We start from the raw sequence: 14,536 nt of genomic DNA on the forward strand, positions 1-14,536 counted from the left end.
GGCAATCATTTTAGCTTCTGGTTCTTACCCACAACTCTCCCCTTCCACTAGCTTTAGGATACTTTTGCTATGTTTAGAAATCCTCATACTGAAGCCCAGCTGCTAATATTGAAACTTCCAAGAATGTACAACTCGTTACTATGCTTATTTGTGTTGATCTAAATCATAGGACATCAAAATCCTCCAGACATCAGCAAAAAATACAATTCCTGTTTTAGTGAGTTGCCATGTTATTGGAACAGAAACAACATCTGTGACAGCTTCCCTGTCTGAATTGTGTTGGGCAGCAGGAATTCTGTTTGATTCTGCTGAAATCTAATTAATAAATTTAGATTATTTGAGCTAAATGATTTTTGTGTCATAGTGGGCCACAGATTGTAAAGACATACATGTAACACCTAATGTAATTGAATAAATATGGCTTTTAAGAAATATTATCCTTAGATATAAGTTGATGGAAAGGCAGAGGGAAAACCTTCATACAAAACCCTAATATCCAATAATATAAGGACAACTTTCTGTTTGAATCCTAAGGTCTTGCATATTTAAGATAAGTAATTTATGAGGATATGCACCAGGAACTATATGGCTCAGTTAAAAATGAAGAAGTTTCAAATACAGTGTGGTGAAAATGGTGAAGTCATTTTTATTTTCAGTGCTTTGACAAAATACCCCATAAAATTCAAAACTTCTACCATTATACAAAAATAGGTGTCTACAAGTGATATCTTCTGTCTTCATCACCAGTAGCAAATATATTAAGCAGAAACATGTAATTTCAGTAGCCTTAAATGAAAAGTGCAGGACACCGCAAGCTACACATTCAGCAGTATCATATCGGCAAAAATTTAATCTTTTCACCCATTTGATAAATACACAATGTTTATAATTTAATCATTTAAATTAACATTCCGCAAATATACATGTAATTTAGTGATTATTGTGCATGAATACATACACAATGCTTGTATGTACAAATTCCAGTTTGTTTTCATGTGCAAGAGATCTGATACAATCATAAGCTGTGTTTGTTTTGGTCCCATTAAATATTCACAATATAAAAGCACAAAAGAATCTTCGATTTACAAAAGAGAATTTGTTTAAAATCACTTCAACTTTTGATGTTTTTAAAGTATTATCTTCTCATACCACTATGAAATGTAGTAGTTGAACCTGTAAGAGAAAAACAAGACATTTTGCATGATTTTAAATTAGATTGTTCTATATAAATTAGCTGGTATAGATAACAAAAAGATTACTCTTAACTCTCCATCAGAAAAAATGCCCTTTGTTCCTTAAACGTCTTATTCATAGTTCAACTGATTTTTAAAGAGATTTTGACTATACTTACAAGTCATCAAGAGTGGTTCTAAAGCAAGGAATTAAGAATCATGCTAATATAAAGTGTTCTAAAGGTTGAAGTTCTATATATTTTTCGTATATCCTAAAAAATATTTTGGTCTTCAGATTCTGAGTCTTATGAAATTTGGATGCTTAAAACAAAACAAACCTTTAACCAACAAACAGACTTCAACTATAATAATGAGAGTTTCCTAGTATTACAAGTTACTTGTGTTAAACACATGAATTTTTTGAATGAATGAATGAAGAGATAACTACTAACTCAATCTGATATTAGTCCACAGAGTTTGTGGGACTAGCAGGAAAAGAGAATCATTAATAAAAGTTAAAAAAAAAACTATAAAAGGAGACTGAATACAATTCAAACTAAAATGATTCAAAATCTCTGGATCAGAAGTGAACTAAAGGAAGACAGGGAAAAGAAGTTTTCTCATAATGAATAGAGAATCCACTTCTGTTATCAAGTATGACACTTCAGGTATATTTTTGAGGAAAGAAAATTAGGAATTTTTTTTTTTTTTTTGGATCACTCTTAAAAGCACCAGGCAGTAGTAGGGATAATGGTTGTACTAAGTGATCAATCCTCTTCCTCACCAGTATCTGTATGCCTCACCACTTTCTACCATGCATTACCTCAGAGCACCTTCGCACATTAGTCTTCAATCATGTATTTTCTATGAGCAATCTACTGAATGAAGAGATTGTAGGGGAATTATTTGGGGGTGGGCAGGATTTGAGGTGATAAATCATGTCTTGATTACTCTAAAGTTAGTTGTGCTGCTGGTTACACAGTTTAAGCTTTACCTAACTTGGTAAGTGAAGTAGATTTTATTCTAAACAATGAGGGTTAAGGAGTTTCAAAATGAGGAGAGCTGTGGGTCTAGCACTATGGCACTACCAATAAGTGGTTAAACTTAAGCACCTGTCTGTACAGTTCCAAGTCTTCTTTGTAGTGCCTCTAGCCGAGTGATATAATCTGCCAGGGCTCTATCGGGATCATAATTCTGAAGGTGAGAGCACGCTGTGGAACCAGGATTTAAATCAGCTAGGGTGCCTGGAGACCTAAGGATTAAAAGCAATGTACATGAACCAAATTACCCAGAAACAGTGCAATCACATCACACACCTGCATCCTCCCCCACCCCGGAAGGCAGGCCAAGTACATATTATATGATCTATATCCCCCATGCTTCTAAGTTTGGGATGGGAAAGAAATTGGTCTTCAATAAATTCAAAGAAGCTAGGGCTTCATGAAAATGCCAAGTATAAAACCTGTCAGTTTGTCAGTAAATGCTGGATATGTAAAAATGCATCTGTCATGCAGACTAACATTTTCTCTAACGGCCAGGGACTTATCAATTTTAATCAACACTTTTTCCAATGTCTAACTATGGCATATAGTAAGCAACATTTGATCAGCTCTGTTTCCGTTAACCTTAGAAACCATTTACAAATTTAAAACCTAGCTTTGAATCTGGGCCATAGGTTAAACAAATTACAACTAAAGATGTCCATCTGCCAAAGTCCTATCAGTGTCCATCTTTCTCTGTTAAATATTAATACATTTAATTCTTACCTATTTTGAAATGGTAAAAGGCACCTAGGAGAATCCAGATCTGATCTTGAGCGGTATGTTGTTGGTCTTGGTTCTCCATCTAGTTCTAGTTCACCAGAAGAATGATAAAATGGGTCAGTCTTTTCAGCATCTTAATGTAATGCAAGATGTTAAGATAACAAAGCAAAACACAACAAAAACTAAAAACCAAGCCCTTGAACATTTCTACAAAACAGTATTATACCATGTGTATATAGTGTATTATACCATGCTGTCTTACTTATAATAATAATTTTCAATTATTCTTGCTAAAGAAGAGATAAAACTTAAGCTTTCAATATTGTTATTGAAATTGAGTATTTCTGGTATCTGAACTATGCTTCAAAGAAAAACTACTGAACTGGAGTATTTTATTTCTAAAAGACCTCAATCTTAGGGTTTCTGAATGTGTTATCATTTGGGGGAAAAGATAATGTGGAAAAGAAAAATTAGACTAATGTAACCAGATCCTTTATGACTCCACTCTCCTTTTATAGGAAAAAAATTGAAATCAAGATTTGCTAATTTTTGGTATGACACAGATAAAAATTTCTCAGTGCTATCATTTATATTTCAAAATACTTTCATGGAAATTTCCCTTTTCTCTGTACTCTGTGCTCTCCCACTTTTGACCTCATCCTTATATCCCAAATGTTCAAGCCCTAATGTTCTTTCTACTTCATTCTAGGTGTAGAGAGAAGGAATTTTAACTGTTCTTATTTTTATACAACGTAGTAGTAAACTCAAATGATTTGAGTATTATTAGATCATGAAAACTTCAAACCATAACTGTTTTACATGACTAATAGCTATTCTCTCTTGAACCCAGAGCCTTAAGTGCCCCTACTGGGCAGCACTACTGGGTAATCTGGGACAAATACCATGTGTTTTCCAGTGCTCAATTTTTCATCTGTAAAGTGAGAATAATAGTAATTGTGATTACATCAGATTGGCAGAATATATGAAAAAAGCAGGGCTTAGTATAGACCAGCGCCCATAAAAATCAGCAATTCTTATTCTCTTTAAAACAATGAAGTCCCTAGCCTTGTTAGTTATAAGCTCCTTTATCTTTGGAAAACACTGGCTTCAGAATTTGCTATTTGAAAGATATTACATTTTCAATAATTTTAGAGGGCTGTAAATGTAGAAATATGCTATTTTGACTTTACCTGGATTCAGTTCAAAGTCATCCCTGTTAACATTGGTGGAACCAGAACCTGTGACTTGCTGCCACCGTTGAACCAAAATTTTCATTCTAAAAAAAAGATTCCAAGATAAGACATCAGAGCATATCTATAAAGATCATAAAATATACTTTCTACAAAAATCATTTAAATATGAGCACAGATCAGATTTCAACAATCACAATTTCCTAATCCAAAACTATGTACATGCGCCTGGGTTGATGGCAAAATTAACTGGAACAGAAGAACACAGTTGTAAGCTCCCCTCACCTCATTTCCAAGGGGAAACAGAGGTCTTTGGTGTTGCCAGAATCAGGTTCTAGCTTTACAGATTAATGAGACAGGAAGAGATGGAGGGCAAAAAATACACAGAAAGAAAGTAGCCGCAGGAAACAGAATAGTGGATGATAGGTAGATGAGAGGAAAAAAGAATAAAAGGACCCATAAGAGGGAGCTGGGAAAGCTGGAGGATGGGTGAGGCCATGTGACCAGGAACAAAAAACAATGCTGGCTTTAAATGAATGGGGGTATTAATGTCATCATACAGCTGCATTAGGTTTGCTGTGTGGCCCATCTTGGCTTAGAGAGCTTTCTGGAGTGCCAGGGCTCTGTCAGGATCATAATTCTGAAGGTGAAAGCACACTGTGGAACCAGTCTGTTTCAAGACTCAATTTTAAGAGAGTCAAAATATAAGTCTCCCCAAATTCCTCTAATCAAAATGACTGGCTAACTCCTGAGACTTCACATGAGTGTCTCCTAAGTTCTGAGTATATGGCCCTTCCCCAACAGAAAGTGAGCTGTCTTTGGATTTCAGGCAGGTATTACATCTTTTTCATCAATGTATCTGCCAGTGATTACCCTTTGTTTGCCAGACACAAGGTGATGTTGGGAATGAGAAGTGGGAAAGGAGAAACTGGAGTGTGAGACTACAATAAGTAGAAGAGGCAGGCACGGTGGAAGACCTGATCTGCTTTTAGAGAGCCAGCATGGGTGCAATAGAGAGACCAGGCTAATTGTCCCTACTGGGTTTATAATAACCCCTCCTTGTCCTGTTTTTCTCATTTGTGAACTGACATTTGAAACTAAGGAAACTCAAGTTTCCAGTTTAAAAACACAGAAACAAAAGCAAAACTCACATTTTTCAGAAGAAGAAGAAGAAAAAAAGCAAAATCCTTTGAAGAAGCATCAAATGTGACCTGGCAAGAACTACTTTAAGAAACAAAATTCCTTTGGGACTCTGCTGAGTTTCAGAGAAATAAAAAGGAGGGTACACATGGAGAAGCTTAAGTGTCTGAGTGATCTTTTTAAAATTTATTTTATTTTTTTAGTTGTAGATGGACACAAACCTTTATTTTTATGTGGTGCTGGGGATCAAACCCAGTGCCTCACACATGCTAGCCAAGCGCCCTACCACTGAGCCTCAGCCCCAGCCCCCGATTATCTTATCTACTAGTTAAGAGGACAGTAGTGGTTCATGACTACAAGGTAGTTTCAACCACATATGGAATGAATGGCAAAGTTCCTAGCTTGTAACTACTAGGAAAAGAGTGACAAAAGCACTAGCAGAATCCCTGAAGGCCAACCTTGGACCTGAATGCAGAGGTAGACCAGGGCTTTCCAGAGTTGGGTAAAAAACAGGTTATTTTAGTAGGAAAGGAAGACAGATGTATGCCGGCCTGAGGTGTGATTTTTCAAAAAAAAAATTTCCTTCTTATGATCTCTCTTATGTCTATGTATGTATAAGCTAGTTCATGGGTCTATTCAAATTAAAAAATGACAATTGGACTGGATGTGCCAGCGTGAGTCACCAGCTGCATGTACCTAAGAAGGCCCTTTCCAAAGGGTATATTTACACAGTACAGAATAAAGAGTCCTTGCTAAAAGGATGAAAACCCAGAGAGAAATTTATATTTTAGGGATGGCAAAGAAATCCTATACAAACTTTTTTTTTTCTTCCCTTAGTATTTACACCAACAAATATATCCTTTTCATAAGCGTTATATCTTCAAATACTGTGTATTTTGGCTAACTAAATTCTGAAACATATTGAGATCATAAAGATTAAGTTCATATTGGCTGGAGGTAAAATAAAGATCACAAGTATATCTTATACAAGTCTCAAATAGAACTGAGGGCCACAATACAGTTTGGGCCAAAACAATCTTAAACTTATAATTTGGAAAAATTGGGGATTTTCACCCTCTACTGTAGTTTTTTCCTATAAATAACAAAATCACATGCTACTTAAATAACATGTATTTTATTTTATTTTTTTATTTTATTTTATTTTTTTAGTTCTCGGCGGACACAACATCTTTGTTGGTATGTGGTGCTGAGGATCGAACCCGGGCCAGGCGAGCGCGCTACCGCTTGAGCCACTTCCCCAGCCTCATGTATTTTATTTTTATAATATCTGCATAATATTTATGACAAAAGTACTCCAATTCCTTCACTAATACACGTTTATAATAAGGAAGTGTGGTATACCTGAATGCTTCTAATTCCTTTAGATGCTTATGCTGTGCCTTGAGTGTTGTTTCAAGTTCCAATTCCGTTTGTGCAAGTTCATTTTTTAGTTCAGCAACTACCATTTTTTCTGAACTCAGGTGTTCTTGAAGTTCACTTGCTTTGTCTTTCATATTGCTGAGCTCCACTTGCATCTCCAGAATTTGAGACTGCTTCTGCTGCATAGTATATTCCAAAAGTTCTAAAGAAAAAATGATCAATATTTATAATTTAACCTAGTAACTCCTATTTGGTTTATAAATATTTTATTGATAAGAACTGATTTGTAACATAGGAGATAACTGCAAAGCAATCATGAAAGGATTACAGTCCCCAAAGTTTAATACAAATAAACTTTATGCATGTTTTCCTCATAGTGGTAGTAGCCAAGATTTCAGAAGTATTTATGAAAATAATAAAAGTTTAACAACAGGGGCTGGGGTTGTGGCTCAGTGGTAGAGTGCTTGCCTAGCATGCATGAGGCACTGGGTTTTATCCTCAGCACCACGTAAATGTAAAAACAAAGATATGTGTCCACCTAAAACTAAAATATATAAAAAAAAATTAAAAAAAATTTTCTTTATTTATTAATTTTAGTTGTAGATGGACACAATACTTTTATTTATTTATTTTTATGTGGTGCTGGGGATTGAACCCAGTGCCTCACTCAGTTAGCCACAACCGCAGCCCTCCAAGAACTTTTGAAAATCACACATAGTACTTGTAGGAGTTATTCATGTATCTATGACTATAATGGTTGCTTCTTTTGTTCAGCCTCTCTTTGCAGACAGTCCTTAGGAACTTTACTTTTATAATTGTTCCAGAAATAGAAGTCCAAACTCCAGTTGAGATCTTGTTTTTTTTCAATAAAAAGGAACCAAAACCTCCATAATACACATCTGTTACAATGAAAACAAACTCAAGAATTTAAATCTCGGCCAGGTGTGGTGGTGCAAGCCTGTAATCCTAGTGGTGCAGGAGGATCATGAGTTCAAAGCCAGCCTCAGGAATGGTGAGGTGCTAAGCAACTCAGTGAGACTCTGTCTTTACATAAAATATAAAAGAGGGCTCAGTGGTTGAGTTCAATGCCTGAACTAAAATCTTAGACATGTTAAATAAGAACAGGTTACAAAATATGCATCAGGATCCTGTTTTTATGACAAAAAATATACTTATGTACATATGCACATTGAAAAGGTCTGTAGACATATTTACTTGGGTGTTAAATAGTCATTAAATTTTAGCAAAGTTCATCAACAGACATTACAATTAGTAAGAATGATATTACAAGAAGGACATAACATTGACTTTAGATGATAATCATGTTAATTTAGCTTTTAAAACTATTTCTTAGGGGTAGAGGTTAATAATTTACACATACAAACATGAATCTACAGAGATAAGACTTCAATAGCATTCTATATAAACAATATTAATTCCCTTTAAAACTTTTCAATTAAGCCTTTGTCTACAGGGATATGTTTAATTTAACTTATTATACCTGTTTTCTCTGAAGAATTTTAACATGATTCAGCTTTTCAATGACAAATTTTGAGCTTGTGTTGTGATTTTAAAGTCTGCAAAAGCACAGGTGTTTCTATCATTACTACATGAAACAGTTACTAAAGATGCATGTGTCCTCAATAGATATGATAAGAATTTAATAACGATTTCCATTTATAGTTAAATTAAATAGATTTTTATCAGAAAGTGGGGAAAAGATCCAAGCAAGCATATCACAAAAACAATAATCCAAATAGTTGATAATCATATGAAAAAGCACTAAGCCACTTGAATAATTAAAATCAATTAAAACTACAATTATGTACTGCACGCCAAACGGATTGGCAGCAAAGGTCTAACAATACCGGAAAGTTGGCAAAGTTGTATATAAGACAACTCTCACATACTGCTAGTGCATGCACAAATTGACAAAAGTACTTTTTTAAAAAATATTTATTTTTTAGTTGTAGTTGGGCACAATATCTTTATTTTTAATTTATTTTTATGTGGTGCTGAGGATCAAACCCAGGGCCTCCAATGTGCTAGGTGAGCACTCTACCTGTGAGCCACAACTGCAGCCCCTAAAAAAAACTACTCTTTAAAATAGTTTGGTGTTCTCTAATAAATTTAAAGATATGAATCCTATGACCCAGCAATTTCACTCCTAGAAAGACATAAGTACAATTGCATCAGAAGTACAATTGCATCAGAAATTGTGGACACTCTGCAACAGTGTCCACAACAGCATTGACTCTAATAGCTAAAAAGCAGAAACAATCCAAATCTAATCAACTACAGAATGAAATATTATATAAGTTGTAGAATATCCAAACAAGAGAATTCTATATGGTAACAAAAATGAACTATAGATAAATGCAGTAAGTTAGGATAATTCAGGAAGGTGACAGAAGCAAGACATAAAATATACAGATAAAGTTCAAAAATAGAAAAACTAACATATGATTTTGGAATATATAAATTAGTAATAAAACTAAAGAAAAATCAGGATAACCTCTAAGTTTCTAAAGAGGGGGTGGCTTTAGGATGTGGGCAATGTTCTACTTCTTAACACAAGCAATGTCTCCTCCACAGACATTCATATAATAATGTTATACTGGGGCTGGAGTTGTGGCTCAGCAGTAGAGTGCTTGCCTAGCATGTGCGAGGCCCTGGGTTCAATCCTCAGCACCACATATAAATATTAAAAAAAATTTAAAAAAGAATGTCATACTGAAGAGTTGAATTGTTCACTTTTCTGTATGTTGTTGTAGTTAAATTTTTAAAAAGAGGGATTAAAAAAGAAATGGCTACTTTCATTATGGATTTCCTTTTCCTTTAGGTAGTTATCCTCTAGTATGTAAAACACCTTTCTTAATGTACAGCTTTAAGAGAGTTCAACATCTCTAGCAATTAGAGAAATGCAAATCAAAACTACTCTAAGATTTCATCTTACTCCTGTCAGAATGGCAATCAATCATCAAGAATACCGGCAACAACAAATGTTGGCGAGGATGTGGTGGAAAAGGCATACTCATACATTGCTGCAAATTGGTGCAACCACTATGGAAAGCAGTATGGAGATTCCTCAGAAAACTGGGAATGGAACCACCCTTTGACCCAGCTATCCCATTCCTTGGTTTATATACCCAAAGGACTTAAAATCAGCACCCTATAGTGATGCAGCTGTATCAATGTTTATAGCAGCTCAATTCACAATAGCTTATCTATGGAACCAACCTAGGTGTCAATCAACAGATGAATGGATAAAGAAAATGTGGTATGTATACTCAATGGAATATTATTCAGAGCTTTAAAGAAGAGTGAAATTATGGCATTTGCCAGAAAATGGTTGGAGTAGGAGAATACCATGGTAAGCAAAATAAGCCAATCCCATAAAACCAAAGGCCAAATGTTTTCTCTAATTTGTGAATGCTAATTCACAATAAGGTGGGGGGTAGTAGGGAAGAATAGGGTTACCTTAGATTAGGTAGAGGGAAGTGATGGGAGAAGAGGGGAGGAAATGTGGGGATAGGAAAGATAGTAGAATGAAACAGATATTATTACTGTATGTATATATGTGACTACATGACCAATATGATTCTTCAACATGTATACTCAGAAAAATGAGAAATTATATCCCATCTATGCATGATATATCAAAGTGCATAAATGCATTCTACTGTCATGTATAACTAATTAAAACAAACAAAGAAACAAAAAGAGACCATGAAATTAATTTGTTTAACTTGGTCAAGGTAAGGCTACTGTATTTAAAATTAGATAAAGCTGTTTAAAACCAATTTGACAATCCTCTAGCCACTACAGTAATTAATACAATTAATGTTATGAAAATGAGAAATCAATACCACTAAAAGGAAATGTTTTAACTGAGTAATAATAATGTAGAGTGAAATATTTTCACCCATTTGTGAAATTATATGAATCTGTTTTGTAACATACCTAGGTTTGGTTTATCATTTTCTTGTTCTCTTTTCAAGGTCATTTTCTTGTCATTAATTTGAGCACGTAGTACTTCAATTTCAGATAATAAGCTTCTTCTGTCTATTTTTTGGAGATATTCCATAGCTGCTTGATATTCAATACCCTTTTTGTAACAAAGGAAAAGAAAAAAATCAAGTGAAGAGAGTTGTAAAGATAATAAAATTAACAACAAGAAGTCTGAAGAACAAATGAACCACACATGCTAAAGTTTTTTTCTTTTAAAAATTTCATTATTTTTCTTGTCTAAAATATGGGAAGATTTCTTGCAGATAGATGCTTCTTTACCTCTAAATACTGTAGTGTATTTCCTAAAAATAAGAGCACTCTTTTACATAACTGCAGTACAATGATTAAAAGAGTAATTAACTTATCATAATATTATCTGGTATAGAGAGTTTATTCAAATTTTGCCAAAAGTTCTTTAAGAAAAAAAAAGTGATTCATTCCTTTGTCTTTTGTGATCTTAAATTTTTTGAAGAGTACAGACAGGTTATTTTGTTACATGTCCATTAATTTAAAAAAAACTTTTTTGGACTAATGTAAGTCAAAGTACTTGAGGGGTTCAGCCAGCTTTCCCCAATAATAGCTTGTATAATCAGAGCACATTATCAAAACTAAGAAACTGACATGGATAAAATTCTATTTAAATTATAGGTTTTAATAAAATTTCATTTGTTTACATGTACTCATTTTTTCTCTTGGCATACAGTACTATGAAATTTCATCACTTGAACAGGTTCATATATATGTACCACAATAAGGGTACATATTATTTCAATCACCACAGAGACTACTCTGTAGTCCTACCCTCTCTCCCTAATCCTAACCTCTGGCAACTACTAATATGTTCTCTATCACTATAATTTTGTCATTTTTAGAAGTTACATAACACACAGGAAGTTTAGGGTATTGATTGTTCCTTTTTTAATTGTTGAATAGTATTTCATTGTATGAATATATCACAGTTTCTCCATCTATTCACTTACTGGAAGACATCTGGGTTGTTTCAAGTATTGGTTATTACAAGGAAAATTACTGTGAACATTCATAAATAGGTTCATAAATAGACACAAGTTTTCATTTCTGTTGATTAAATATCTACAAGTGTGACTGCTAGGCTGTGTAACAGATGTACGTTTACCTTAACAAGACACTGCCAGATTTAGTTTCCAGAGTAGCAGTCCTACTTTACACTGCCTACCAGCAATGTATGTGACATGCAGTTTCCCTCTTTACCAGCACTTGGTGGTGTCACTATTTTTTATTGTGCCCAGTCTAATAGATGAATGGTGGCCTCAGTTGGTTGTGGTCTCATATTTTCCCAAGTAGATTCTGATTATGCATTTCACAGAAGTACAACAAATTAATTCTTTCATATTAGGAAGTACTCGATGTCTTTTTTTCCTCATTACTGGTAATATTGATTCTGATCATTTGGGTGGGGTTTGCAAGGTTTCTCCAGTGTAAAGTTAGTGTTTTTCCTTTTGTAGTTAAAAATGATCTTTTAGGAATTTTACTTTTCTTATCAACTTTTTCACATTAGTTTTAGCATTCACTGTTGATTATTGCTGAATTGATCATTACTATATTGTTGAATAAAGTATGATCTTATAATTCCTTCGTTCCTTATACATTTAATAGCTGGCATTCAACTGTGATAATATATATCCATCTATATATATGAGCTCATGAATTCTTATTTTACTCTTAACTTTAAAATCTGTCACTTTCATTTTGTTTGATCTTTTAATTTTCTAATTTTGGCCAGTGAGGGAACCTTCAACAGGCTTCTGTGACCTTCTGACATATTCCCTTATTTCTTTGAATAATTCTTAAAATGCTGGCAAAATGAGGGATTCCAGGTTTACCTTATTGTCTTCCTAACTCTATTCTTGGAATCACCAGATTCAAAAGGATTCCTAATTCTTTTTAATGGATAACGTATTTAAAAAAACAAGTCCTGGGTACTAAGTATTGTGAGAAGATTAAAAAATATTTTGTTTTAGTTGTAGATGGACACAAAACCTTTAATTAATTAATTTATTTATATGTGGTGCTAAGGATCTAACCCAGCAATGTACACTGAGTTGCAACCCCAGCCCTGTGAGAAGATTTTTAACTACCGATTTGATTCTGTTGTAGGTCTTTTTCAGGTATTCTATTTCTTCCTGCATGAATTTTGATAAGTGATTTTTTAAAAAAAATTCCACCTCAATTTTTTTATTTGTATAAATAAAATAATTTATAATATTTTGTTATTTTATTTGTTGCATGTTTAATTATGATCTCATCTTCATTTATAACATTTAAAAATCATAATGAATTCTCCAGAAAAGATTTTCTTATTAGCATTTTCAAGGAACCAATTTTTAATGTTTTATCCTCTATATTGTACTGGTTATACATTTCATTAATGTTTTTTACTTTATTATAGTTAATCTTCATTATTAATGGATCCTGTGTTTTCAGATTTGTCTACCTGATAAAAAGTTTTTGTAACCCTCAAATCAATACTTGTATTGCTTTGTCAGACATAGTTAGAGTAGTAAAAAATTTAAATTTCCTCATGCACATGTTCCTGGCTGAGTTAAACAAGGGCATACTCTACCTTTGTATTTTAGCTCTCATATTGTACACAAATGTCCTGTTTAGTAACTTGTTTTTCCATATTGTGCTTTTTATTTATGATTTCATGGTTTTATTTTTTTATTATTATTTATTTTTTGAACTTTTAAAAAAAAATTTTTTTAAAAGAGAGAGGGAGAGAGAGAAAGAGAGAGAGAGAATTTTAATATTTTATTTTTTAGTTATTGGCAGACACAACATCTTTGTTTATATGTGGTGCTGAGAATCGAACCCGGGCCGCAGCATGCCAGGCGAGCGCGCTACCGCTTGAGCCACATCCCCAGCCCCAATTTCATGGTTTTAAATGGCCCACAAGTGAAGGGCTTGGTGTTCCTAAGTGCAAGAAATCTGTGACGTGCTTTAAGAAAAGTGTGTTAGATAAGCTTCTGTATGATTGCTCTTGGCCGTGTTAAACATTAATGAATAATATACAACACAGAAGGTATCTTTTTTCTTTTTTTAATGGCACTGAGTACTGAGCCCAGGGCCAAGAGTATGCTAGGCAAGCATTCTACCACTGAGATACATCTCTTCTCCCCTCCCATATAAGATTTCTTTAAACACAACCACACAGAAAATAAGATCATGTATTGATTGGTTGATGAAAATATTGTGATTGAGGCTTGCAGTAACCTATTCCTGTACTTCCCACAGGATCAATGACTCCTCGTAGGTTTATAAAATATAACTACTGCAAATAATGAGAAGTGACTGTATCTTATTCCTTCTCTTTTCTTTAGGTTTTACTGCTCTTTCTAACTTTCCAAGTTTGAGGACTATCTCATTAATTTTAAGTTTTTCTTACTTTCTAATATAAGACAAAGGTAATGTTCTTCTCCTAAATACTCTTAGTGGCCCCTGTTAAAAATGCTAATCTTCATACTTAAATTAAGACTCTAAAACAAATCAGCAACTGATTTTCTTATTACTATTAAAAATAGTATTCTTTAAAATAAAATTTTGTTTCGATACCTGTTCTTGTATTCGCTGTTCCAAACACTTTAATAATCCAACTGCATCTTTAGTGCCTAGAGCTGTCAGTTCAGTCTGAAATGTAGCTAGCAAAACATTGCGCTCCTTTAAGAAAACATGTTGGAGAGCAAGTAGAAATTCCCCTCGCCAGTCCGGGAGGCTCTCTTGAGATTGAGAATTATCATAAACCTAGCAGAGTACAAATAACAAAAGTTAGGTTTCAAATAAGCATGTTTTTAAAACATTCTACTAACCAAAATGGGTATTTAAAAGAACGTATGTATTTTTG

General features: G+C 33.8%; 1 protein-coding gene across 1 annotated transcript in view; it reads right to left on the reverse strand.

Moving 5' to 3' along the window:
* Positions 1 to 560: 560 nt before the first annotated feature.
* LOC144253829 (A-kinase anchor protein 9-like) overlaps positions 561 to 14,536 on the reverse strand; it is a 130,628-nt gene continuing 116,652 nt past the window's right edge. The window contains exons 33-39 of the mRNA XM_077796495.1: positions 14,248 to 14,436; positions 10,609 to 10,753; positions 6,628 to 6,847; positions 4,126 to 4,211; positions 2,939 to 3,023; positions 2,285 to 2,424; positions 561 to 1,173 (exon numbers count right to left, since the gene is read on the reverse strand). Coding sequence (XP_077652621.1) covers positions 1,136 to 1,173; positions 2,285 to 2,424; positions 2,939 to 3,023; positions 4,126 to 4,211; positions 6,628 to 6,847; positions 10,609 to 10,753; positions 14,248 to 14,436 — 903 coding nt within the window. The 3' untranslated portion in view covers positions 561 to 1,135. The remainder of the gene's footprint in view (positions 1,174 to 2,284; positions 2,425 to 2,938; positions 3,024 to 4,125; positions 4,212 to 6,627; positions 6,848 to 10,608; positions 10,754 to 14,247; positions 14,437 to 14,536) is intronic.

Source organism: Urocitellus parryii, chromosome 3, assembly GCF_045843805.1.
Source record: "Urocitellus parryii isolate mUroPar1 chromosome 3, mUroPar1.hap1, whole genome shotgun sequence".
Taxonomy (NCBI): Eukaryota; Metazoa; Chordata; class Mammalia; order Rodentia; family Sciuridae; genus Urocitellus; species Urocitellus parryii.